General features: G+C 48.2%; 2 protein-coding genes and 1 long non-coding RNA gene across 5 annotated transcripts in view; 2 read left to right on the forward strand and 1 right to left on the reverse strand.

Annotated features, from left to right (window-relative positions):
* The window catches only part of SYMPK (symplekin scaffold protein), a 33749-nt gene extending 30878 nt beyond the window's left edge, over positions 1–2871 (forward strand). For all 3 annotated transcript variants that reach the window (XM_020898088.2, XM_070450679.1, XM_020898089.2), the window contains 5 exons: positions 340–527; positions 1439–1615; positions 1812–1907; positions 2126–2458; positions 2627–2871. In XM_020898088.2, the coding sequence (XP_020753747.1) occupies positions 340–527; positions 1439–1615; positions 1812–1907; positions 2126–2458; positions 2627–2764 (932 nt within the window). In that variant the 3' untranslated portion in view covers positions 2765–2871. The remainder of the gene's footprint in view (positions 1–339; positions 528–1438; positions 1616–1811; positions 1908–2125; positions 2459–2626) is intronic.
* Positions 2872–3060: 189 nt separating this feature from the next.
* On the forward strand, positions 3061–27935 carry RSPH6A (radial spoke head 6 homolog A). Its single transcript, XM_020898092.2, has 6 exons — positions 3061–3831; positions 15975–16209; positions 21003–21767; positions 23215–23359; positions 24084–24201; positions 27540–27935. The coding sequence occupies exons 1-6, from the start codon at positions 3188–3190 to the stop codon at positions 27775–27777; spliced, it is 2145 nt and encodes a 714-aa protein (XP_020753751.1). The 5' UTR covers positions 3061–3187; the 3' UTR covers positions 27778–27935.
* LOC110139920 (uncharacterized) lies at positions 17094–17700 on the reverse strand. The gene is made up of 2 exons (XR_002314620.2): positions 17618–17700; positions 17094–17369 (listed from the first exon to the last, which is right to left on the reverse strand). It is a non-coding gene; the product is annotated as an uncharacterized lncRNA (long non-coding RNA).
* Positions 27936–27975: the final 40 nt, after the last annotated feature.

Genomic DNA, 27975 nt, shown 5'->3' on the forward strand with positions numbered 1-27975 from the left:
CTGGGGATAGGCAACATATCTTTCTCCCCTCACCCTTTCTGGGCATTGTTCTCCAAGAGAGAGGACCAACGTCTTCCCATGGCCCAGTGGAGCTTCCAGGAGATGGACGTGTCCTCTCCCTTAGACCAAGCTCCCAGGCTTTCCAAGGGTCAAATCACAGTATCCGCTTCTGCTGGGTGGGTGGGGAATCTGTCTTGCCTGGAGCTTCAGGGAGTTGGGGCTGGGTCTCCCCTCACACGGGCAGATCACAGGGCTGAGGCTCTTTAAGGGGGTGGTGGGCTCCCACTTCCCAGGGGCTGCTGGGCAAAGGGGACAGGCCCCCTCTCCGCCTCCTCGCAGCCACCAACCTGTGCTTTGCGGAGCGGAACGTGTACACATCGGAGGTGCTGGCCGTGGTGATGCAGCAGCTGATGGAGCAGAGTCCACTGCCCATGTTGCTCATGAGGACCGTCATCCAGTCCTTGACTATGTACCCCCGCCTGGGGGGCTTCGTCATGAACATCCTGTCCCGGCTCATCATGAAGCAGGTAACCCGCCCCGGCCAACCTGGTCTTCCAGGCAGGGGGCTGCCGCAGGATGCGCTGCCAATAGACTTGAGGCAGAACCCCAGTCTTTTCCAGCCGGTTTGGCCCCGTCCCAAGGGAGCCCTCGTGCAGAGAACAAGCTTTACCATGACTGGCAGGCTGCTGGGACAATGCAGCCCTCTAGAGGTCACTGCGGCAGACAGCTGTAGGGTGGCAAGGTGACGGGTGAGGCTGTTGGGTGGTAGGAGCAGACTGAGAGGTGCATGTCCCAGGGGGTGTGGCTGCCCCTTCAGAGTCAAGGTGGCAGTCATTTAGTTGTGTGCAGCTCTGCAGCTGCACAGACTGCAGCCCACCAGCCCCCTCCATCCATGGGATTCCCCAGGCAAGAACACTGGAGCGGGTAGCCATTCCCTTCTCCAAGGGATCTTCCTGACGCAGGGATCTGCCACACTGCAGGCGGGTTCTTTACCATCTGAGTCACCAGGGCTGCCCCTTGCCCCCCATCATTTGGCACTTAGTCGGACAAGAGGCATCTTGAGCTGAAAGATGGCCTCATTTTTCAAGAGAAGCTAGAAATGTTTTATGAAACAAATTTTAAAAAGCCTCTATCCACAAGCCTTCAGACTGGATTCAGACCACAGATTGCCACTTTGCAACATCTGAGTTAGAGGTTAAGTGCAGATGCAGGCAGGTCTGGGGGTCAGATGTCGCTTCTGCCCTTGGTACCTGTGTGACCCGGGACGAGTCCCGCACTTCCCCTGGCTTCCTAGGTTTAGCAGGGCTAACGTCACCCTCTAGAGGCGGCGGTGAGAATGCATCGAGGCGTGGCCTTCCCTGAGGTCTTTGTCCCAACTTCTGGGGCAGCTGGCTGCCTGCAGGCCCCCTCACAACTGCTCCCTCCCTTCCTGGTCCAGGTGTGGAAGTATCCCAAGGTGTGGGAGGGCTTCATCAAGTGCTGTCAGCGCACCAAGCCCCAGAGCTTCCAGGTCATCCTGCAGCTCCCACCCCAGCAGCTGGGGGCCGTCTTTGACAAGTGCCCAGAGCTCCGGGAGCCCCTGCTGGCCCACGTTCGCTCCTTCACCCCCCACCAGGTACCCCTGGGTGTGGGGTGGGTGGCCCCATGGGTCCAGCCCTGGGGGACCGGGGTGGGGCCGAGGGCAGCCCGGCAGTGTCACGAAGGTCCTGGGGTCTGGAGAGTCAAGGACACCAAGGGTCTGAGTGGGACTTGGGGAGGGGGTGTCTCCGGGTCAGAGCTCTCCATAGCGCCCCCATCTGCTTTTCCCCCAGCAAGCACACATCCCCAACTCCATCATGGCCATCCTGGAGGCCAGCGGCAAGCAGGAGCCAGAGACTAAGGAAGCACCTACCGGGCCCCTGGAAGAGGTGAGGGTCTCCCGCGCCCCTCCTCCTACCCACACCAGCCATTTCTGCGGGGAGGGGCTGGGGCTGGGGGTGGGGAGACGGCAGCCCCTTACTCCCAGTGCTCTCTCTGCTGTCTGCCTCAGGGTAGTTTCCATCTTTTCCCCACCATCCCCTTGAGAGCAGCCTGGGTCTTGGGTCCCAGCTGTCCTGAGGTTTTGTGTGTTGCTCCGCACCCCCAGGATGACTTAGAGCCTCTGGCCCTGGCACCACCTCCGGCCCCCCGACCCCCTCAAGATCTCATTGGCCTGCGGCTGGCCCAGGAGAAGGCCTTAAAGCGGCAACTGGAGGAGGAACAGAAGCTGAAGCCTGGGGGACTGGGAGCCCCCTCCTCGTCCTCGTCCTCGTCCTCGTCCTCGGCGCGGCCAGGCCCCGTCCAGCCGGAGGAAGCCATTGACTTCCGGGAGGAGGGGCCTGAGTGCGAGACCCCGGCCATCTTCATCAGCATGGACGACGACTCGGGGCTGACTGAGGCCGCACTGCTGGACTCTAGTCTTGAGGGACCCCTACCTAAGGTAGGGATGACTGCCCCAGAGCAACAGGATGAGAAAAGTCAGGGCCCGCCCGGGGTTAAGTGTGTGTGCCCAGTGTCCAAGGCAGGGAGGGGGTGGGAAGGGTAGGGCCTGAAGAAGTAGTGGAGGTGCAACCACGCTGTCTTTGACCTGCCCCCCTTCTGTCACCAGGAAACTGCAGCAGGTGGATTGCTTTCAAAGGAGGAGCGGAGCCCCCAGCCCCTCACAGCGGCTGGAGAGGACACAGTGCAGACTCCCAGCCCTGCCGCTGAGGAAGCAGGCGAACCGGAGACCAAGGGGAACAGCTGACGGAGCTTGTTGGGGGACAGGGGAGTGGGACTGGGAGCTCAGGGAGGCCGGGAGGGGCTTGGCCGGTGGTGCTTTGCCTTTAAAAATTAAACGAAAAAAAGATCGCCGGTCTGGGGTATGGGTGTCGTCTCTGGTACCTGCTTCCGTGTCAGCTGTGGGATTGTGCAGAAGCTGGTGGGCGCAGGAGGCCCCCCAACCCGCCCGAAGGCTGCAAGCCCCTCTGGCACGGGGCTGCGCCTGCGCGGAAAGCAGCTTCTTGGCCGTGCATCCCCACGCGCCCTGTCCTGGTAACGGCCCACCCCCTCCGTCCCTAGCAACCGGCGCCGTTAGCCCAGCGGCTGCTGAGTGCACACAACTCGGGCGACTGGTCTGGCCTGCCTATCTGCAAGCCTTCTTCCTGGAAGTCTGCGATCCCTTTGAACTATGGGGGACCCTCCACCTGACCCCGAGCCCCCTTCTCAGCCGACCTCCAGCCGTAGGAGCTCTCAGGTCTCCGAGCGGCGGCGCACCAGGCCCTCAGTCGCGCCCCTGGTCCACGAGGAGCTGCAACAGATACCGCTTGACCCCCAGATCCTGCGCGGCAGTCGGGAGGCGCTGTCGAACCAGAGCAATCTCCATGGCTGGCCACAGAGCACCAGCCTGACCCCAAACGAGAACCTGGTTTTCCAAGCTGAGGACTCTTACGTGAACCCTGGCTTTCCCGCAGCGGTGCAGCGCCAAGCTTACCTGAGCGAGGGCAGGCTCCAGGCCAGCCAAAACGCCAGCCTAATGCTGCAGCAGCTACAGCAGGGTGAAGGCAACCTATTTCAGGAACTGGAGTCTGCCTACCAGGAGCCCCCGGCAGACCTGGGCCAGTTCACCATGTACCAGAGAGAAGACCTGCCGTTTAGCCAGGGCACAGAGCATGGGCCCTACATGACGGATGACCCCACTCTCCAATTCTCGCCCTCTGAGCTGGGCTTCATGTCCTTCAATATGGAGTTGCCTGAGCCAGAACCTCGCGAGCTGGCCGTGCAGAATGCCAAGGCCTACCTGCTGCAGACCAGCATCAATAGCGACCTCAGCCTGTGAGAGAGGGCCCCGGGAGTGGGGAGAGGGAGGGACCAGGCAGGGAGACACCTCAGCCAAGGCCCCACCTCCTCATCTAGACGAGATTGCTCTTCACTGAGAACCAGTGACCACTCTGGGGGCATCGAACTCAGACTGGGAGTCAGGGAATAAATAACCACATTAGTTAGCATTTACTTACCAGACTGTGCCAGCACTTCACAGGTTAACAGCTGGTTCTCGTGGCTGAGCTTAGCACATCTGTTCCAATTTTGAAAGAAAAGTGAAAGTCACTCAGTCCAGTCAGAGACTTTGCGACCCCCATGGATTGTAGCCTGCCAGGCTCCTCTGTCTATGGAATTCTCTAGGCAAGAATATTGGAGTAGCAAGCCGTTCCCTTCTCCAGGGGATCTTCCCAGTCCAGGGATTGAACCCAAGTCTCCCGCATTTCAGGCGGGTTCTTTACCATCTGAGCCACAGGGAGGGAAACTCAGACACAGAGAAATTAGGTCCCATGTCCAAAATAACACAGCTTAGGTATGGTAGATCCAGGATTTCAGCACAAGTGATTGGGCTCCTGAGGCCCTGTTATCCACTAACACTTCCTGCCTGAGAAAGGGACTTACCAAGGCCATGTATATGCAGTCATAGCCCCCCGTCACATCCTCATGAAGCTGACACTCCAGTGGGAGAATGGACAATAAATGTAAGATGATAACCGCTAAGGTGAGCAATAGGGCAGAGTAAGCGGGATGGGAGGGGATGTTAAATAGCACGAGGTCAGGGAAGGAAGTTACATTTGATCAGGAACCTGAAAGAGGTGAGAGAGAGCACCATGTGGGTAAATTGTCCAGACATAGGACACAGTGAGCTTAAAGGCTTGGGAGCTTGCTAAGTTTGAGGAACAGCAAGGAGGCTGGTATAACTGGAACCAAGGGAGGAAGCAGGAGAATGAGAAAAGAGTTGGGAGAAGTAGCAGGTCTTGCTCAAGCACAAAGCTGACTCCCATTCCGCCCATGCTCAGAGCCCGCCATGTCTCACCAGTGCCTTCAGAAGAAGGTTCATGTTTCTCATAACAGCCTTCAAGGTCCTATGTAATTCAACCCCTTCTCCCTCTCCAAATGTCACCTCTAGTCAGCTCCTACCTCAGATCCTAGAATCTAGTCAAAATTACCTCAAAATAAATAAATAGCCCACAGCTCTTCCCCAATAGCACCCAGCCCTTGGAAGTTTCAAGGTCCCTTAATGGGTCTTTTCTCTTTCTTTTTTGTTTTCTTTGGTCATGCCACATGGCTTGCAGAATATCAGTTCCCTGACTGGGGATTGAGCCTGGGCCATAGCAACGAAAGCCTGAATTCTAACCAGTAGGCTACCAGTGAGCACCCTCAAGTCCCCTGTTGAAAAGCGCTCTCTCCTTCTTACCCTTCCCACGTCAGTGATGGCTCTCAACCACACCCAGCACTGCTGCCAAATGGCTTAGACATGATTTGAAATTAGTCCAAGTGAAAGTAAAGGTGGAGTCGCTCAGTCATGTCTGACTCTTTGTGACTCTACGGACTGTAGCCCCCCAGGCTCCTCTGTCCATGGGATTTTCCAGGCAAGAATACTGGAGTGGGTTGCCATTTCCTTCTCCAGGGGATCTTCCCAACCCAGGGATTGAACTCGGGTCTCCCACATTGCAGACAGACTCTTTACCGTCTGAGCCACCAGGTGGCTCAGAAATTAGGCCAACTTGGTTTTCAATCCTGACTGTGCTACCATGACCTCACATTTTCTAAGCTTCAGTTTCTTCATCCGGGGAGTGAGGATCATAATTTTTTCTCAAGTGTATGTGGTGAGAATTCAACATTGCTCTCAAGTGCCCAGCGTAGTACCTGACCCAGGTGAATGGAAGTCATGCTGATATTGTTAACACTCCAGTCTCCTTTCCTACCTCAACCCCTCATCCTCACTCTGCTCCAGCCACAATGACCTCTATTTCTCCAACATGCCAGACACACCCTCAGCTCAAGGTCTTTACACTCCATTCTCAATCATGTCATCTGCAAACCATGGTAGTTTTGCTTCTTCCTTTCTAAAATTTTACATTTTCTTTTTCTTTTTTTTGACAGTGGAATACAGTTTATTATGCCAATGGGTTCAAGGGGAATCAGTTCCCAACAAGGACCCTGATGTTTCTGAGAGGCCCAGTTTTATACCCCCTACTACATGACTGACTACGTGTTAGCAACCTCTTTGTTGTATATGATTGAGTTGTAACAACAAGTAGGTGCTAGGAGAACAAACAATTAAGGTTAAAGGTGGGGACAATAATTATACATTAAGGGGGGATGTTTCCATGGTTAATCTAAGAGGGGCAGCCTGACCTCAACTATAATCTCTGTCATCTGTGGGGAGGGAAGTCTCCAGGAGACCTGGTTTTCACTAGCAATGGTTTCCTCACTCTTGGTCAGGGCTCAGGCCCAGTTCACATCCAGTCTTTAAGATGGATGACAGGCTTCAAGATAGAGTCTCTCTTGCTTTCCTCACACTGGCCCCAACAGTTCTTAACAATGCTTATAATACTCTTGAAAGTGTCATGAAACATTAAACATCTAACCATCATCTTAAGCTATCTTTTTTCCTGGCAAATCTGTGACAGAGATAACATCAGCTCTTTTAGTAAACCAAGATGGAATGAAAGTTGCATGTCTGCATTATTTTTAACATTGATAACTCTAAAGAATGCCTGTTTTAATCAGGCCAACCGACTTGTTTGTTTTCTCCCAAATTATCCTAGATCACATGAACTTGAATAACATTTGGCTTAGTTTCTATATTCCTCAGACTATATTAATTTATGCAAATACTTTACTCTCCTTTAGTCAATTAAACAGAGCTCTTTATATGGGCTTTCCAGGTGGATCAGTGGTAAAGAATCCACCTGCCAATTGTTATGCCCAATGTCTGAATCCCCGAGTGGGAAGAGAGAAGGCTTCCAAGACAATGCAACTCGCAAAAAAAAGGGAAGTTTATTGCTGACTCGAGTCAGGGCTCCCGCTGCGCGTTCAACGCAGTGGTACGGGGTCAGAGAGCACTGAGCTCAAGCTGTTACGCAATTTATAAGGTGTGCATAAGCAGTTGGTAGCTGGCTTAAGCGGATTGGTTACATGTTTGCAAAGTAATCTTATTGGCCCAAACCTTCGCGGGCTTTTTTCGAACTTGGGTGTTCGCGGGCTTTTCAGCTTTCCCCTGATAGGTTCCCTTTTTCTTGCTAGGCGCATGTTGATTGGCTGGCTCCAGGTTACCTGATGGGGGCGGGGAATCCCACCATTTCACGGGAAACGGAAACCCAGGTCCGGGCCGCCTGCCAGCCCCAGCAGCCCCACATTCCCCCCTGTCTTTGTTTCTATGGAAGGCCCAATCATGGGTCTTTTATATCATCTGTGGGGACAGTTGAATATTGAGATCTGAGTAACATTAGGTAGACGGACAGGCAGTGTGTTTTTCCTAACAACTTCCCCTTGAGAGACTTCATACTCAAGATGCTTTTTGGGAATTGGGGCAGAGGTCTCTTTCTTCTGTAACTTCTTCCTGCTGTGCCTGGGTGTAGGCCTGCCTAGCAGAGCAGAAGTCTCTCTATACCTGACCTAAGTTGGGGTGTTTTATATCTGAAACCAGCTTTTACTCTTGTAATAACAGCAACTTAGTTTGAAACTGTTGGTGCCTCTCAGGGATAAGATAGGGGCCAAACAGGAGACCTAACAGGATGGTCATCACTGGTCCCCAGAAACAGGAGGCAACATTTGAGGTGATTGGCTGGTGGTCAAGCAACAGAGCTGTGTTCTAGGAATCTTGTGTTTAGTCTGAAGTTACCATCTTCCACCTGGGTGGGGGCTCTAGTTCTGTAGAAGAACTCAAAAGACATTGTTATGCATATTTCTTTGAGTAGGAACCAAGACCCGTCTCAAGGCTGTACCACCATTTGATTGTTCCCCCTCTGTTTTTGTATTTCTTCCCTTCTCTGATTAGCAATTGTTTGAATCCACCCCTTGGAACTCAGGAATACTTCCAATTCAGTGTCTCTTCTCCAAGATGAGGCAGTCCTATGCCCCATTTTGACAGAAAGTTATCACAGTCATAGTCACCCTGTTCTCTAAATTAAAACTGAGCAGGACTCTGTGGGGTGGCGACTCTGGAGTACAGATCTGCTGTACTGTAAAATACAGGCTTATTCAGCCTCTTTGACCTTCCCTGAGTCCCAAGTCCTAGATCTGAGCCTTGTATGATTAAAATCTCAATCCCCTGGTCTGCCATTTTGTTGTAACATACGCAGTTATTAGTAGCTGGAGGAGGGATAACTGGAATTTTAGTAGACAAAATAAATCTCTTTCCTTTTAGAAGAATAGGCCTGAAACCCAGTCTGGAACTGGCACTTCGGGGAGACTTTTAGCCAGGTGGCCAGTTACCTAGTTTTATAAAAAGTAAGGTATAAGTTACTATCTTTTAGCAGACATTGTTTTTTTTTTGGTTTCGTCTATAGCTGGAAGGCTAAACTAGTTTACAATACAGTAGTTCTAATTGAATTACACATTGAAATGATTTAGCCAGGATTACTGATCCCATCCTAGTACCATTTCCTCACTCTGTCAACATTTCTGGTCTTCCAAGCAGTGCACCATAGATGCATGTTCTCAGTATAAATCAAGAATGGGTTAATCTTTAACTAGAATTAACTATTCAATGCTGTTTGCTTTGCAGACATCCGAAACAGCCTTCCAGAGTCATTCTAATTGACTGTTTGCATATGTACCCCCTAATCCTCTGTAAGACTTCCTTACTTCCTGATAGGGCCAGTTTCATATGATCAAAGTCTAGCAGTTTCCAGTGCAAGCCACCATTCTACGACATTTAGGATCTACTACACCGAAAACTCAGTGCTAATGTCTTTTCATGAAAACTGATTTCAGAGTCGACTACAGTCCATTTGACAAAGTATATGCAAGCAGATGGCCCATATATGCATGTTTTCAGTTAAGAGAGAATGGTCTCTCAAGACACATTGAAGGCTTGCACCAGGCACGAACCATTCTGATCTTACCCGACTTCAGGGTGGTCAGCATTTGCCATGATTAATTCGCAGCATCTTTCATAGATCCCAAACTTGCATGCTTTAGGACATGCATCACTCAATGTCCATTCTCAGGTTTGGCAAAAATTTTGTTGACAGGCCATTCAATGTGCTGTTACTGGACTGGGCCATAAAACAGTATCCAAAATTCTCTGGACCACCTGTCTTACTAGCCTCTTGGTCCAGGAAAACATTCCCTCTTGTTGCTTTTTCTCATACTAGAGTTACACTGCCATCATCATCAATCTTATAGGGAACTATATATTATTTTATCAGAGGCCTCAGTCACACATTTGGCACTGTAAGAAATAGCAATTTTGTAAACAGGTGAAATACAAAGAACATAGCCAGCAGTACTAGTAAAGTCACAAGTAAGACTTAAGAGCTTCCATTAGATGTAGCCCAGTATATCCCAGGTCGTCTGACTTAGTCTACTCTGTACGAATCTTTATCTTTCAGGGAAATTATACATTGGCACCACCATCTATAAGGCACGTAGCCCAGTTTTCTAGTGTTACTAGACTGATTATCCTTAGCATGATATAATTGTTTTCAACACAGAGGAGACTTTAAACCTAAATTACCATAGCCTGGTGTTATCTATATAAATATATCTCATAATTGTGGGAAATTTCTTTTTCTTTTGCTAAAACTTTTCTTGTTGCTCCAATTGAGCTTGAGGAATAGAAAAAGGCTCAAATTTATAGCCAGAGTCAGAGTAGGCATTATTAATTGGCCCAGTGAGGGGATCCCATCTGATAGTATCACAGTGACCTGAATATGACTATATATATATATTTTAAGTAAATTTCCTCAGGGCCAACCAGTTAGAGTCTTGTAGTAGAGAAATTTACCAAGGTAACCCAGAACTAGATACAGGTAATTGGCCACAAACCCAACAATTGGATTGATTTTTAAAACTAACATAGAATCAGGCCTATGAAAGAAAAGCATTTGATTTATATGCAAAGGTCTAAGAAGTCAAGAAAACATTATAAATGATCATACGAATCAGGTCTAGCATCTTGGACAAGCTGTCTGCCTCTGATGTCGCTGTCTTCTCATCCTGGTGTAGTGTAGTTTCTCCTGATTGAGCATCATTTTAAGGTGAGATCAGGTCAGCTGTCTTCTCTGTAGACCAATCTAGTAGGGGCCTTTGGAAGTGGGAATTAATCTAAGAGTTAATTTCCCTTCAGTTTCATTGTGCATGAGCTAATTAAGAGTACCTGATACAAAGTCCTTCCATCCAGTTTGGAGACCGTCTCTTAAATTATGTCTTTTTCCAGTCCTGGTTGCAGGTCATGAGGCATCTGATCTTCATCCAAAGATAGATTACTGAGATAAGCGAATGGCGTCCACTGTTCACCAGACTCGGGATCAGGAGAGGAACTCCCCTTCCTGCAGAGCCGGCAGCCTTCCAGCGCACTCGCTGGCCTCGGTCTTGCGATGACTGGAACGTCCAATCCGTTCCCCATTTATGGAAAGCTTTCTCCTGTGCCAGATACCTTCCTGCTTCCCAGCAGGGCCTCGGATTTACACTGGATTTTCCTGTTCTGCCTGAGCACCGGTGCTATATCTATCCTTCCCCTCTGTCCTGAAAGTGTTCTCTTTCCCCGGTCAAGGGATCCCGGACGAGCCCCCAAATGTTATGCCCAATGTCTGAATCCCCGAGCGGGAAGAGAGAAGGCTTCCAAGACAATGCAACTCGCAAAAAAAGGGAAGTTTATTGCTGACTCGAGTCAGGGCTCCCGCCGCGCGTCTACATTTTCTATTTCATGTCATATTTCATTGGCTAGGCTCTCCAGTGCATTTTATAGAAGTGGTAAAAGAAGGCTTCTTTCCAATCTCATAGGGGAATTATTCAGTCTTTCACCATTACATTTGGTGTGTGCTGCAGCTTACACATGTCTCCTCTTTATGAGATTATAAAATGTTACATTCTATTCCTAGTATCCTAGGTTTTTAAATATCATGAGTGGATAGTGAATGTTAGTTTCTCTGCACCTATTGAGGTGATCTCACATAATCTCTTTTAACATGTTAATGTGGTGAATTAATTTTTTTTCCTTATTTTTCTAATATCAGTCCAGTCTAGCATTCTTGTTAGCCCAATTTAATCATGGTGTGTCACCTTTTAGGGGCCTCCATGGCTCAATAGTAAAGAATCTGCCTGCCAATATAGGAGATGCAGGTTGCATCCCTGTGTTGGGAAGATCCGCTTGGAGAAGGAAATGGCAATCCCCAGTATTCTTTTTTTTTTTTTTTTTTTTTTTAATTGAAAGATAATTGCTTTACAGACTTTTGTTGTTTTCTGTCAAACCTCAACATGAATCAGCCATAGGTGTACATATATCCCCTCCCTTTTGAACCTCCCTCCTGTATCCTGTCTCCCGCCCCATCCCACCCCTCTAGTTTGATACAGAGCACCTGTTTGAGTTTTCTGAGCCATACAGCAAATTCCTGTTGGCTATCTATTTTACAAGTGGTAATGTAAGTTTCCATGTTACTTTTTCCATACATCTCATCAGCTTCTCCTCTCCTCCCCTCCCCCATGTCCATAAGCCTATTCTCCTATTCTCTGTGTCTGTTTCTTCATTGCTGTCCTATAAATAAATTCTTCAGTACCATTTTTCTAGATTCTGTATATATGCATTAGAATATGATATTTATCATTCTCTTTCTGACTCACTTCACTCTATATAATAGATTCTAGGTTCATCCACCTCATCAGAACTGACTCAAATGCATTCCTTCTTAATGGCTGAGTAATATTCCATTATGTATATGTAACACAATTTCTTTATCCATTCATCTGTTGATAGAAATCTAGGTTGTTTCCATGTTCTAGCTATTGTAAATAGTGCAACAATGAACAATGGGATACATGTGTCTTTTTCAATTTTAGTTTCCTAAGGGTATATGCCTAGGAGTGGGATTGCTGGGTCATATGGGGTTTTATTTCTAGTTTTTTAAGGAATCTCCATACCGTCTTAGTGGCTGTATCAATTTACATTCACATCAATAGTGCAAGAGTGTTCCCTTTTTTTCCACATCTGCTCCAGCATTTATTGTTTGTAGACTTTTTGATGATGGCCATTCTGACCAGTATGATGTGATATCTCATTGTAGTTTTGATTTGCATTTCTCTAATAATGAGCAATGTTAAGCATATTTTCATGTGTTTGTTAGCCATCTGTATGTCTTCTTTGGAGAAATGTCTGTTTAAGTCTTATCCCCTCTCTTTGATTGGGTTGTTTGTTTTTCTGGCATTGAATTGTATGAACTGCTTGTATATTTTGGAAATTAATCCTTTGTTAGTTGTTTCTTTTGCTATTATTCTCTCCCATTCTGAGTGTTGCCTTTTCACCTTGCTTATAGTTTCCTTTGCTGTGCAAAAATTTTTAAGTTTAATCAGGTCCCATTTGTTTACTTTTGTTTTTATTTCCATTACTCTAGGAGGTGGGTCCTAGAGGGTCTTGCTTTGATTTATGTCATCGAGTGTTCTGCCTATGTTTTCCTCTAAGAGTTTTATAGTTTCTGGTCTTAAATTTAGGTCTTTAATCCATTTTGAGTTTATCTTTGTGTATGGTGTTAAGAAGTGTTCTCATTTCATTCTTCTACATGTAGCTGTCCAGTTTTCCCAGCACCATTTATTGAAGAGGCTGTCTTTGCCCCATTATATAGTCTTGCCTCCTTTGTCAAAAATAAGGTACCTGTTATGGGTTTATTTCTGGGCTTTCTGTCTTGCTTGATTGGTCTATGTTTCTGTCTTTGTGCCAGTACCATACTGTCTTGATGACTGTAGCTTTGTAGTATAATCTGAAGTCAGGAAGGTTGATTCCTCCAGCTCCGTTCTTCTTTCTCAGGACTGCTTTGGCTATTCAGGGTCTTTTGTGTTTCCATATGAATTGTGAAATTTTTTGTCCTAGTTCTATGAAATATGCCTTTGGTAATTTGATAGGTATTGCATTGACTCTATAGATTGCATTTGGTAGTACAGTCATTTTCCCAATATTGATTCTTCCTACCCAGGAACGTGGAATATTTATCCCTCTGTTTTATGTCATCTTTGATTTCTTTCATTCAGTTCAGTTTAGTTCAGTTGCTCAGTCATGTCCGACTCTTTGCGACCCCATGGGCTGCAGCATACCAGGCCTCCCTGTCCATCACCAACTCCCAGAGTTTACTCAAACTCATGTCCATTGCATCAGTGATGCCATCCAACCACCTCATCCTCTGTTGTCCCCTTCTCCTCCCACCTTCAATCCTTCCCAGCATCAGGGTCTTTTCCAGTGAGTCAGTTCTTTGCATCAGGTGGCCAAAGTATTGGAGTTTCAGCTTCAACATCAGTCCTTCCAATGAATATTCAGGACTGATTTCCTTTAGGATGAACTGGTTAGATCTCCTTGAAATCCAAGGGATTCTCAAGAGTCTTCTCCAACACCACAGCTCAAAAGCATCAATTCTTCAGTGCTCAGCTTTCTTTATAGTCCAACTCTCACATCCATACATGACTACTGGAAAAACCATAGCCTTGACTAGACCGACTTTTGTTGGCAAAAAAATGTCTCTGCTTTTTAATATGCTGTCTAGGTTGGCCATAACTTTTCTTCCAAGGAGGAAGTGTCTTCTAATTTCATGGCTGCAGTCACCATCTGCAGTGAGTTTGGAGCCCAGAAAAATAAAGTCTGTCACTGTTTCCACTGTTTCTCCATCTATTTGCCATGAAGTGATGGGACCAGATGCCATGATCTTAGTTTTCTGAATGTTGAGCTTTAAGCCAATTTTTTCACCCTCCTCTTTCACTTTCTTTTTTAAAATTTTTTTTATTTTTCTCTTTCACTTTCATCAAGAGGCTTTTTAGTTCTTCTTTGCTTTTTGCCATAAAGGTGGTGTCATCTGCATATCTGAGGTTATTGATATTTCTCCCGGCAATCTTGATTCCAGCTTGTGTTTCATCCAGCCCAGCATTACTAATGATGTACTCTTCATGTAAGTTAAATAAGCAGGGTGACAATATACAGCCTTGATGTACTCCTTTCCCTATTTGGAACCAGTCTGTTGTTCCATGTCCAGTTCTAACTGTTGCTTCCTGACCTGCATACAGATTTCTCAAGGGGCAGGTCAGGTGGTCTGGTATTCCCATCTCTTGAAGAATTTTCCACAGTTTGTGATGATCCACACAATCAAAGGCTTTGGCATAATCAATAAAGTAAAAATAGATGTTTTTCTGGAACTCTCTTGTTTCTTCAATGATCCAACAGATGTTGGCAATTTTATCTCTGGTTCCTCTGCCTTTTCTAAAACCAGCTTGAACATCTGAAAGTTCACGGTTCACATATTGTTGAAGCCTGGCTTGGAGAATTTTGAGCATTACTTTACTAGCGTGTGAGAAGAGTGCAATTGTGCGGTAGTTTGAGCAGTCTTTGGCATTGCCTTTCTTTATTGAAGTGAAGTGAAGTCGCTCAGTCGTATCCGACTCTTTGGGACCCCATGGACTGTAGCCCACCAGGCTCCTCTGTCCATGGGATTTTCCAGGCAAGAATACTGGAGTGGGTTGCCATTTCCTTCTCCAGGGGATCTTCCCAAACCAGGGATCAAACCCAGGTCTCCCGCATTGCAGGCAGACGCTTTAACCTCTGAGCCACCAGGGAAGCCCAAAGTGTCTTATAATTTTCTGTGTACAGTTCTTTTGTCTCCTTAGGCAAATTTATTCCTAGATATGTAATTCTTTTTGTTGCAATGGTGAATGTGATTGATTCCTTAATTTCTCTTTCTGATTTTTCATTGTTAGTATATAGGAATGCAAGTGATTTCTGTGTATTGATTTAGTATCCTGCAACTTTGCTAAATTCACTGATTAGCGCTAGTAATTTTCTTTTCTTTTCTTTTAATTTCTTTAGGCTAGGCCAGGTCTTAGTATGTGGGATCTAGTTCCCTGACCAGGAATCGAACCAGGGGCCCCTTGCATTGAGAGCATGGAGTCTTACCCACTGAACTACCAGGGAAGTCCCTGATTAGCTCTAGTAATTTTCTGATACTATCTTTAGGGTTTTCTATGTACAGTATCATGTCATCTGCAAACAGGGAGAGCTTTACTTCTTTTCCAATGTGGATTATTTTTATTTACTTTTCTTCTCTGATTGCTGTAGCTAGGACTTCTGGAACTATTTGAATAATCCCACAGTATTCTTGCCTGGAAAAGTCCATGGACAGAGGCGCCTGCTGCCCTACAGTCTTTTTTTTTTTTTTTTTAGTTCTACCACTTTATTGCTACCAACCCATCTCCCTTCACCCTCGTGCACACATGCTCAGTCATGTAACCCCATGGACTGCAGCCTGCCAGGCTCCTCTGTCCATGGACTTTTCCAGGCAAGAATACTGGAGTGGGTTGCCATTTCCTTCTCCAGCCCTACAGTCTTTCCGTAGCGTTGCAAAGATTTGGGCAGGACTGAGCAACTAAACAGCAACAACAACATCCTTTTAAGAATGCTAGGTACCACTTGCTAATAATTTGCTTAGGATTTCAGCATATATAGTTCTAAATGAGATTAGCATGGACTTTCCCTTTCTCCTACTTTCCCTGAGTTCTGGTATCAAGATTATGTTAGACTCATGAAATGTCTCAGGACCTATGCGTATGCTATTCCGTCCAACTGAAACACTCCTCCTTCTAATATTTGCACAGTACACCCCCTCACTGAATAAGATCATTCAGATCTCAGCTTAAAAGTCACCTCGGTGAGGCTCTCCCTGGCCTCCCTATTTAAAACTCCTCCTATCTCAAACCATCTCCTATCCCTGGGATTTCCAATCCCCATTTCCTCCTTTGTTTATCTCCCTATAACTACACACTTTCTTATAGTTTGTATATTTTGCCCATTTGGTTACTATCTGTCTCTATCACCAGACTGTCAGGTCCATCAGGGCAGGGACCTTTTCTCTTATCTACGGTGTCCCCAGCACCAGGGACAGGGCCAGATACACAACAGCAAGCTCAGCAAACTGAGTGATCAATGTCCCCCACCTCCTACTCCCCTCTCCCTGAAGCAGGTATGAGCACCTGGTGAACCTGCTGACCAAGATCCTGAACCAGAGGCCGGAGGACCCCTTGTTCCTCCTGGAGTCGCTGAATCGCACCACTCAGTGGGAATGGTTCCACCCCAAGTTGGACACGCTTCGGGACGACCCGGAGATGCAGCCCACCTACGAGATGGCCGAGAGGCAGAGGGCGCTGTTCAGCCGGAGCGGCGGCGGCGAGGGCGAGCAGGAGATGGAGGAGGAGGTGGTGAGTGAGCCAGTGGGAAGGGGCGAGCGGCAGAAAGAGCGGTAGTGGTGGGACCGGTCACAGAGGGCCTTGAACGCCAGGCTAAGGGGTTTGGGCTTTCTCCTGAGGCCACTGGGGCATCACCAGAGGGTTTGAAGCAGAGGAAACGTTGTAGAAACCTGACTCCAGCACCACATGGAGGCAGAGGCTGGTTTCTTCTGCTATCCTTTCCTCCTTTCTGCAAAATAACTGCTTCGTGTATATTTTCTATGAAACCCGCTACCTTCTGGAGTTTTTCAACACTGAATGTGCGTTCTATCCCCTGGACTCACTTTCCTCTTTTGCAAATTGAGACCTGCTAACAAGTCTTCCACCCACGACTCATGAACATTCTACTATCCTTAGAATATTTAATTCCATGATTTTCTTTCCAGCATTGTGTTCAGTCGCTCAGTCATGTCTGACTCTTTGTGACCCTATGAACTGTAGCCCGCCGGGCCCCTCTGTCCGTGGTATTTTCCCAGCAAGAGTACTGGAGTGGGTTGCCATTTCCTTCTCTAGGGGATCTTCCCAACCCTTGGATTGAACCTGCATCTCCTGCGTTGGATGGTATCTCCTGCATTGGATACAGCATTGGATGATGGCTTAAATTTGGCTGAAATGTTCTTTCACTTGTTTAAGAAACATTTTGGGGGAACTTCCCTTGTGGTCCAGTGGTTAAGACCCCACTCTTCCAATGCAGGGGGCACCAGTTCCTTCCCTGGTCAGAGAACTAAGATCCCACAAGCCCTGTGGTACAGCCAAAAAGAAAGAAAGATAAAGAAACATTTGTTGACAACTCTCTGTTTACGATAATTCTGACATCTCCTAGGTTTAGGAGTGTAGGCTCATTTCATCCCTGAAGCAACCTTAAGGCAAGTGCCATTTATTATTCCTATTCATGGAGGAAGGACTTAGAGGGCTCAAAACTAGAAAAGACAGGACGAAGAAGGCAGAGCTGTGTCCTCCAAAGCCTGGGCTATCATCTCGGTCATCTCTGCAGATGCTGTTGGTCTGTGCTCACGTCTCATGCTTCTGAAATTCTAGGATTCTGGCCACAATGGAGTGAGATGCTGAGAGACCTGGGAACGACACTCTGGCCAAGGAATAAGCCCTTGGGTGAGCAGAGCGCAGGTGGGAATCTGCTTAGACAGATTAGACAGATAAGAATTCAGACTTATGGAGAAGGAAATGGCAACCCACTCCAGTATTCTTGCCTGGAAAAGTCCATGGACAGAGGAGCCTGGCTGGCTGAAGTCCATGAGATTACATGACTGAGCATGTGTGCACGAGGGTGGAGGGAGATGGGTTGGTAGCAATAAAGTGGTAGAACTAAAAAAAAAAAAAAAAGAATGCAGACCTTAGAAGTCTTAGACACGAACAGTTTTACCTGAAAATACGGTTTTAAATTTTAGATCAGCAGTCTCCTCCAGGTCGCACCCACATCTACCGCCAGTCCCTGATGGCCCCGCCTTCTTAGAACGCTGTGCCTTTGGAGGCTCCACCCCGGCCCCGCCCCCTGAAATATAATTCTGAGGGAGGCTCCGCCCTCTTCAAAGCCAAGTCACTAGAGGCCCCACCCCTTAGAACTTGGAGGCGGGGTTTTTTTGGTCGCTGTTTTTTTGATGTTTGCTTTTGGAGCTGGAGTTTTTAATATGAGGTTTGTAAAAGGGCAAAATTATTGCGGGTATCTGTGGCCTGTGCATGGTTCTAGGAAGAAAATCGAAGTTGTTATTCAGCATTTTGTATTTATTTTTCTGTGTGAGGGGCTCTCATTCCTCTCATTTTCTATTTCTTTCAAATGGAAAGAATTTCTGTTTCTTTTATGATTCCCCAACAGCATTTATGGGAAAACTGTCCTTTCCGCTGCTTTGAAAATGCCACCCCTGCCATTCATTTACACCTGTATGGACTCCAGTCTGTTTCTGGAGTCCCTGCTTTGTGCCTTGCTCTGTAGATGGTTTTCTGTTCTGGGACTCTCCTGCCTGTTGTGTACAATCGCTGCATAGCAGATTTGGCTGCACAGTTGGCATAAGGCTCCCCGTCACTGCACCTCTGTTTTGGAAAGTTCCTCACTAGTCTTACGTTTATAGTTTTAAAGAAACTTTAGTATCATTCTTGTACTTGTTTGTCAACAGAGATCACTTTAAGACAGGAAATAGATGTCACAGAAATGAAGACAAGTGGCTTAGGCAAGATAGTTTTTCTCACACCTAACAGTCAGGTGCAAGCAGTATAGAGTTGGCAAGGTGGCTCCTCAGCAAAGGGATACTGAGGGCTATCTTCTCCCCTCTCTCTCCCTCATCCCTCGCCCTTACTCCATCCAAACCAAGAAAGCAGTTGTCAGGCTAAAGCCTGGGTATAAACCCTATCTCTGACCCTTATCTCAGTAAGGGTCACTTTGGGCTGCAGGGACTTGGCCCAAGCAGTCCAGCAAAACACTTCATTACTTCACTGTGCTGAGAGTGGGTACAGTTGGGGCAGCATTTCTGTGAGATATTGGAGAGTCCCAGCGCTTCCCTCCCTTCTGTTCTGCTATCATCATGTTGACGCTTGGTACCTTGTTTATCACTTTATGTTCGAACAATGACTACTACAGCCTCAGACATCATATTTCCACACCAGTGCCCCGAAAGGGGAGTGGGGAGCTCTTCTCAGTATGTTCCCCCCCCCACCTTTTTTTTTTGGTTGAGCTATGCGGCTTGTGGGATATTCGTTCCCTGGCCAGGGACTGAACCCAGGCCATAACAGTGAAAGGGCTGAGTCCTAACCACTGGACCACCAAGAAGTTCCCTCCCACCCACTGACTCCCTTTTTCTTTAAATCCAGGGAGCAAGGGAATTCCCCAGCAGTCTAGTGGTTAGGACTTGGCCCTTTCACTGCTGAGGGTGCTGGTTCAGTCTCTGGTTGGGAAACTAATATCCCACAAGCTGGGCAGCATGGTCCAGTCAATCAGTCAATCTGGAGCCCCTCAGAAAATCTCTGCTTGCATCTTATTGGCCAGACTGGGTCACATGACCATCCCTGGCTGCAAAGGAGGCTGGGAAAGTGACTGTGGAGCTTCTCCACTTCTCCAGCCTGGAGAAAGCAAGCAATGGAGAAGGGGGCTGAGGATGGTGCTGATTCAGTGGACTGAACCCAGCGAACCCAAGGGCAGGAATGTAGCTGGACCCCAGGCCAAGCTGGCATTCAGAGATTCCCCTGTGCTCCTAATTTTTTAAATTCCATCCAATTGCCAGTAGGAAATCTTTTCCCCCAGATCATAGATACCATCTTCCTGGAAACTGGGAGAAAGAAAGAGGAAGCTTCCACAGTTAATAGAGGAGTTAAAGAGTAGAGGCTAAGAATATGGCCTCTGGAGCCAGACCAACCTGGGTTCAAACCCAGCCAACCCAGAGAAGTAATTTCTAAGCAGGCGGACAACAGCTGTACTTTCTCTCCACCCAGTTACAAATTACAGAGGGAGAGAAGGAGAGCCTGAGCTGCCATTTGGTCCTCACTTGCTCTAGTCAACAGTGACCAGAGGGCAGGGTGACATAATTTGATCATGGTTGGTGAGGCCACTCCATTGCCAAGTGGATAGAAGACATTCCCAGAAAGAGGGTGATGGCCACAGGCTCACGGGCCAGGCACACACTCCAAAGAGAGTTTCTTTTGCTCATTCACTTAGCTTCCCTGCCGGCAGCACAGTCAGTCTGGGGATTCACTTTTGACTGTCCCACTGAGTTGCTGGTGTAAATGTCAATTAGGCAAAGAAGCTTTTGCCCTATCTTTCAGATTGCGGGAAACTGCCAGAATCACTTTCAAAATCATGGTGTTCCTCCTATAGAGTATTAGGGTGTGCCATGTCGAGCTGAGATAACAAACAGTGCAACAAGCCCAGCGGCTTAACATCACACAGTTTATTTCTCGCTCACACTACCTACCCATCCAGGTTGGACTAGGAGGTTCGGCTCATCAGCTACTTGAGATGAATGGTGATGGAGATGCCACCGTGACTCAGGCCCCCACAGTTGCAGAGCAGGAAAATCAAGGCATAGCAAACCCCACACAGGTTCTTACAGCTCCTGCCTGGATGTGACCCGTGTCCCTTTCACTCCCATTTCAAGTGGTCAGAGCAAGTGACATGACCAATCCTGAATGCGCAGGGGTGGGGGTGGGAATACATAATCCCCCCGTGGAGAGGGACTTCTAATATTTGTGAATAAGGAACCAGTCTAGCATTAATAGAAAGAAGATGCAGTACTTGTTCCTTTTATTAATAACACCGGGTTCACAAATGGAGCTTTGAAGAAAATGTGAATGCATTATACACCTTTAAGAAAAAAACACAGTATGTTTGTCCCCAAATCTTTTACATCAACTATACAATTTAAGGGCTTCCCAGGTGGCTCAGTGATAAAGAATCTGCCTGCCAATGCAGGAAATGCAGGTTGGATCCCTGGCTTGGAAAGATCACCTGGAGGAGGAAATGTCAACCCCACTCCAGTATTCTTGCCTGGAGAATCCCATGGACAGAGGAGCCTGGTGGACTATAGTCCATGGGGGTTGCAAAAGAGTCAGACACAACCGAGCAACTGAGTACTCACACAGGTACTATTTAAGCATCATTGTCCCTTGGCACACACAACCATACATCAGTGGCCAGAAATGGTTGCGTGAGCAACTGGGTTACCGAATAGTTTAAGTCTCTGGACTCTAGGAGAATCAGCATGGGGAGCAAGGCTTCAACCTGGTTCCCTCTGCCTTCCGCTCCCTACCCCACCCCCCTGCAGGCTGAGACCGCGGTGCCTAACATCATGGAGAAGGCCTTCTACTTCGAGCAGGCCGGTGTGGGCCTGAGCTCCGATGAGAGTTTCCGCATCTTCATGGCCCTGAAGCAGCTGGTGGAGCAGCAGCCCATCCACACCTGCCGCTTCTGGGGCAAGATCCTGGGGCTCAGTCGCAGCTACCTGGTGGCCGAGGTGGAATTCCGGGAGGGCGAAGAGGAGGCGGAGGAGGAAGAGCTGGAGGAGATGACAGAGGGCGGAGAGGCGATGGAGGCGCACGACGAGGAGGAGGGTGACGAGGACGAAGACAAGGTCATGGACGTCATCCCCAAGCCCACGTGGAAGCCGCCGCCCGTCATCCCCAAGGAAGAGAGCCGAATCGGCACCAACAGGTACCTGTATTTCGTTTGCAATGAGCCGGGCCGGCCGTGGATGCGGCTGCCCCACGTCACGCCGATCCAGATCGTGCAGGCCCGCAAGATCAGGAAGTTCTTCACGGGTTACCTGGACGCGCCGGTCATCAGCTACCCGCCCTTCCCGGGCAACGAGGCCAACTACCTGCGGGCCCAGATCGCTCGCATCTCGGCCGCCACACACATCAGTCCCCTTGGCTTCTACCAGTTTGGCGAGGAGGAGGGCGACGAAGAGGAGGAGGGCGGAGCCGGGCGCGACTCCTATGAGGAGAACCCCGATTTTGAGGGCATCCCAGTCCTCGAGCTAGTGGATTCCATGGCCAACTGGGTGCACCACACGCAGCACATCCTGCCGCAGGTGAGGGTGGGACTCCAGCGCCCAGGCCCGGGGTCGGCAGTGGGGGGTGTAGAACCAGGTGTGACTCTGGAACTAGCTTTACCAAGCACCTGCTGGCAGCGAGGCATCTGTGGTCGGTAGTAGTCCTCCATGCATTCATTCATTCATTCATTCAACAGATATCGGTTGACAGTCCCCAGTCAGAAACCTTTGGGACCAGACGCCTCTTGGAATCCCGAATTTTTCAGATTTGAAAATGGTGACATTGGAATTCCCTGGTGGTCCAGTAGTTAGGAGGGGCTTTCCCCGGTCACTCAGTGGTAAAGAATCTGCCTGCAATGCAGGAGAGCTGGGTTGGGAAGTTCCTCTGGAGGAGGAGATGGCAACCCATTCCAGTATTCTTGCTGACTCCAGGCTTCTAGGGGTGGGGGTTTGATCTTTTGTCAGGGAACTAAGATCTGACAAGACGAGTGGCATGGCAAAAAAAAGCAAAAGTACTTATAAAAATGAGAGTACTTTAAAAATACACAAAAACAAAAAGATGACACAGTGCACATACCATATATTACATAACACGTCAAGGAGGTGCTGGGGCTGCAGCCCATCTTTAAAGGTGTCACTATTTCTGCAGCAACATTGAACAGCCAGGTCAGGTCAGTCAATCAGTCAGTCAGTCAATCAGTCAGGTCAGGATTGCAGCCAAATGACTCATGAAAAAACTTGGTTTTCAAAGCTTTTCAGATTTTGAAAGTGTGGATAAGAGGTGGTGGACCTGCATTTACTGAATGCCTAGATTGTTTGAATTTTACATACATTTACTTATCCATTCAAGGAAGCACCTGTTGTGTGCTAGAAACTTTTTTATTCATTCATTTATTTGATAAACATTGATTATGGACTCCAAATAACCGCTTTTGAGATTGCTATAATGGCCATTCCCATTCAGTTGCTGAAACTGAGGTCTGCTATATGCTCTGCATTTAGATTCACTCATTCATTCAACAAACGTTTACTGAGTCTTCAGTACTTCCTTCAACCCAACAATAATCCAATGAGAGAGGCACCCATGACACCCCCATTTCACAGATGAGCAAACAGAGCATCATATGGGCTGTTGAATGTCAACTCCACAAGGGCAGAGATGTGGGGTCTCTTTTTCTCGAGGACGTAACTCCAGCACCTGGAGCGCTGCGTGTATATAGTAGGTGCTCCTTAAATATGCAATAAGTGAATGGATGGAAGGCTGCCTAAACGGAGCCCACAGAGGCTGAGAGAGGCGGGGTTCCCTCTCGGCCCATTCTCCCCCACCCTCCTGTCTGTGCAGCTCACCCTGACCTTTACCCACACCTGGGTCCCTGGGGATAGGACCTGTCCCCAGCGTCCTGCCTGGCCCTTCACCACCTCCCAGGGAACAGAGCCCGGCCTGCTCCCTGGGGCTACCAACTGACCTCCTCCTCCCCACCGGCAGGGCCGCTGCACTTGGGTGAACCCTTTGCAGAAGACAGAAGAGGAGGAGGAGTTGGGGGAGGAGGAAGAGAAGGCAGATGAAGGCATAGAGGAAGTGGAGCAGGAGGTCGGGCCCCCGCTGCTGACCCCGCTCTCAGAAGACGCAGGTAAGAGCCCCACACACAGGCCAGTGGAGGCTGGGAGAAAGGGAGGGAAAGCGGCTCACTGAGCCTCTGTCACACTCTCATCTCTAAAATGGGCAACCCAAGGGGTTATAGGAGCATGTCCATCTTGTGGGCCGTGTCTGGCACATGGCAACAGCCCAGATGATGATGCATGGTAGGCTTGGGAAAAGGGAGTGAGAGCTAGGGCGGCCTCCCCAGAGGAGGCAGGACCTGAGCTGGATGTCGGAGGACTTGCGGTTGGGACCTCAGGTACCTGAAGGGAGGAAGGAGGAGAGGCTGAGAGTGGGTGAGCAGACAGAGTGAGGATGTGAACGCAGATTTCCATGAGTCTGGAGCCTGTACCCCGTCCTCTGAGCCCTGGTTCAAACTGATGGCCAATCTAGAAGGGGAATCACAGTGGCTCCCGGGTCAGGGGCCCTCGGGGCTCACTGCCGCCCTGCCCAGGAGGTGAGATAAGTGTCTCCATGGCCTGGGTGTGATCACTGAGGCTCAGAGAGGTGGAGTGGCTTCCTCAGGTGGTCAGAGCCAGGGTTCAAACACGGAAGCCAGGGCTGTCAGTTCCCGCCGTTCCCTTCATGCCCGTCGTCGTCCTCCCTCTTTGCTCCCTGCCGTCCTTCTCTCGCCTTCCCTTCTGGGGGGCTGTGCATTGCAGGGGCGGGCTGCAGCCCCGTCTCTGACCTCCCTGGTGCTCTCTACTCCCCTACAGAAATCATGCACATGGCACCGTGGACCGCCCGCCTGTCCTGCACCGTCAGCCCGCAGTATTCCGTGGCGGTCGTGCGCTCCAATCTCTGGCCAGGGGCCTATGCCTACGCCAGTGGCAAGTAGGTCTTCTAGTTTTCCCCAGCAGAGGGCGCTCCTACAACTTCATGAGAGAGTGGCGTGGTGGGGCAACCCACCAGGGTGGGCACAGATCGGATCGGCTCCCTTCAGGAAGCCCCTATGGGCTGATGTCTTCACTCCGAATCCAGGAGTCCCACTAGGGTTAAAATCCCAGACCAAGAAATCCCAGACCAAGAGGGTGTGAGCCTCTGGGATGAAAGAATGGAGGCTCAGAAAGGGGAAGGAATTGACTCACGGTCACACAGCACCTGCAGGATTCAGACCTGGATATCTGACCCCCCTGTCCCAGGGTTCCGTGCTCTATGAGACGTGGAGCCAGACAGGACTCAGACGTCCCCTTTGGGATGGCCCTTAGAGGGACAGAGTCTCATCTCTGGAGAAGCTAACTCCTTCCCTAAGTCTCCTGGACAGTTCTTCCAATCTGAAGGGTCTTCTCTCGATGGGCAGAAATCTTCCCCATCAGGATCCCTTCACCGGTCGTTTCCAAAAGGTCTGCAAGCCAAAGTCATTTCCATATCCTCCCACCTCAGCTACACACTCCAGACAGTCTCGCCGCCTCTCACCAGGTACATCGCAGCTTTTCCGCTCACGGGGCATGCACTTACCAGCGCTGTCCACCAGATGGCACGACGATTTTTCATAGCTTTTCCTTTTCCATCTCAATGATGAACCTGCACGGGGTTCGCTACTGGGATTCACAAGGAAAGGTGGGATTTCATGTAATCTTCATAATTTATCCACATTCTTGGCAATTTCTTTTTCGCTTCCAGAAGCGTGGAAGGGAAATGCTTGCTTTTACCAATGCCCTTCTGGCCACACTCTGATTTGCCAACATTCCTCTGAAAGCAAAAGATCCAAACTTGGAGCTCCTCTCACCCACCCATCCTCCACTCCAACCACCCCATCATTTACCCTCCCATCCACCACCCATTCAGGCATCCATCTATCCCCACTTTGTTGTTTATAAAAGACTCTGGAATGTCACTGTTTGCCAGCTGTATGCTGGGCCCCAAGCACTTTGTTGAAAAAGCAGATCTGAATCTGGGAGCAGGCAGAGGAGGCATAGGTGCCAACTGCACATGGAACCTCACCCCCGTCCCCACCCCAGTCAAATATCCAGTTCCAAACTGAGAGAAGCACCACTGGGGAGAGTGGAGGGACAGATGATAGCTCACAACTGTCATGTCTAGGGATCAAGGAAGGATTCCTGGGAGAAGCAGCCTTGATCTGAAATCTTTGAGGGAAAGAGAAGTAACCAGGGGACATTCCCCTTCTTCTTTTATTATTTTTTTAACAATTTAAATCAGATTTATTTATTTATTTTGGCCGAGAGACTTGCAGGATCTTAGTTCCCTGACCAGGGACTGAACCCCGGTCCTGGCAGTGAAAACACTGTGTCCTAACCACTTGACCTCCAGGGAGCTCCCTAGGAGGATACTCTAGACCAGAGCTTCCTAAACTGCGAGTGGATAGGACTTGCCTGGGGCTCTGGCTAAAGCGCAGTTTCTGGTCCCCTAGGTCTGGGTTGGAGCCCAGGACTCTGCCTTCCTAGCAAGTGCAGCCTCCTGGGTGAGGCGCTGGTTCCTGGACCCCAGGGACCAGGGCTGGCAGAGGTCAGGGGTTTCCAAGGAAGCAGTGATTTTGAAGCCTCCGACAAAGAGATCTGGAGGAAAAGGATTCTCGAGGGAACAGCAAGGCTGTGAAAATAAGGTCAAATCCACACTGCTCACCAGGGCAAACTGTCTGGCTCTCTCCCTGTCTCTCAGGCTCTTCCCTTTTCTCCCACTTATTCCTCTTTGCCTCACCCATTAAAAGTCTGGGGAGAGGTGAGTTGGTGGGGCTGGGACCCAACCAATTACATCCTTGTGTATTATTAGTCTCCTCCCTCTAGAATGTAGGCAATACGGCAGCAATTCTAATTCTTTTTTTAATATTGATTTGTTTTTAATTGACGGATAATTGCTTTACAATATTGCTTTGGTTTCTGCCAGCAATTCTAATTCTTGTCTAATTTGTTCACTGCTAGGCTCCCACGGCTAGATCAGTGCTGGCCAATATATATAAAATATGAGCCACATATTTATGTAGAAAATTTAAATTTTCTAGTAGCCACATTCAAGAAGTAAAAAGACAGGCAAAATTCATTTAATAATGTATTCAACTCCAAATATCCTAAATATTCTTATTACAACATGAAATCAATAATGTAAAAATTGTTAATGAGCAACTTTGTATTTTTTCATACTAAGTCTTCAAAAGCTGGAGTGAAGTTTACACTTGCAGATCTCAATTCGGGTGCTGAACTTTTTTTTCCACACCTCGCGGCCAGTTTAGTTCCCCAACCAGAGATCAAACCCACACTCCACTGCATTGGAAATGCAGAGTCTTAACCACTGGACTTCCAGGGAAGTCCCTTAGGTACTAAATTTTCATCAGAAATACTTGACCTGTATTCAGATTTCACAACATTTACAATTGAAAAAGTAGATTCATGTGCCCAGGTTGTCCCAGACATACTTGGATGTCTTCCAATAAATGAAGTATTGGTTTTATAGTTTAGATTAATTAAAATTAAATAAAATCCACACCATCCAACAACAGTAAAACACACATTCTTTTCAAGTGCATATGGAACATTCCCCAGGATAGACCAAATGATAAATTTAGAAAGATTAATAATATAAAATATCTTCTCTTACCACACTGGAATAAAATTAGAAATCAGTTAAAGAAGGAAATTTGAGGGAGTTTCCTGGTGGCACAGTGATTAAGAATCTGAGCTTCCAGTGGAGGGGGTGCAGGTTCAATCCCTACGGGAAGCTAAGATCCCACAGGCCTTGAAGACAAAAAAACCAAAACATAAAATAGCAAAATTGTAATAAATTAAATCAAGACTTGAAAAAAATTAATCCACAACAGCAACAAAAAATCTCTTAAAAAAAGGAAATTTGGGAAGTTCATAAGTATGTAGGAACTAAACAGCATAGTCCTGAACAATCAACAGGTCAAAGAAACCACAAGTGAAATCTGAAAATTAAATAAAATTCGAAATTCAGTTCCTTTGTCTCACCAGCCCCATTTCAAGCGCTCACCAGCTATGTGTGCTGTTAGACATTGCAGCTCTGGACACAATCTGGCAGTTAGGAAGATGCCCAGTAAATAGTGAAAGAACAAATGAACAGGGAAACCTGGTGGGCCCATTTCACTCTACCGCCCACAACTCTGCAGGCATGCTGTGCCTACACTGGGTCCACCTTTAACAAAAGTCCAGGCTGGGGTCTTTGAGGGAGGACTTGCCAGCATCTCTCTGCTCCTCCAGGAAATTTGAGAACATCTACATTGGCTGGGGCCACAAGTACAGTCCTGAGAACTTCAACCCATCCCTGCCAGCCCCCATTCAGCACGAGTACCCCAGCGGCCCCGACACAATAGAGATGAGCGACCCCACAGTGGAGGAGGAGCAGGCCCTGAAGGCTGCTCAGGAGCAGGCCCTGGCGGCTGCGGAAGAAGAGGAAGAAGACGAAGAGGAAGATGAGGATGAGGACCAGGATGACTGAGGCCCCCTAGCCCCCTTCCTCAAGCAGGTAGCTAGCAGGTTTTCCCTTATACAGAGTTATGGCTTGATTTTTTTTCACTGTAGGTTTGCTTTCTGCCCCTGGAGAACAGGGGTAGAAGAGGAAGGCAGCTGCTCTAAATAAAATTTCCCCTAGGCATTTGGGTGAGTCACTCAATCATTTGTTCACCATGTCTGTTGA

This window comes from Odocoileus virginianus, chromosome 20 (assembly GCF_023699985.2).
Source record: "Odocoileus virginianus isolate 20LAN1187 ecotype Illinois chromosome 20, Ovbor_1.2, whole genome shotgun sequence".
Lineage (NCBI taxonomy): Eukaryota > Metazoa > Chordata > Mammalia > Artiodactyla > Cervidae > Odocoileus > Odocoileus virginianus.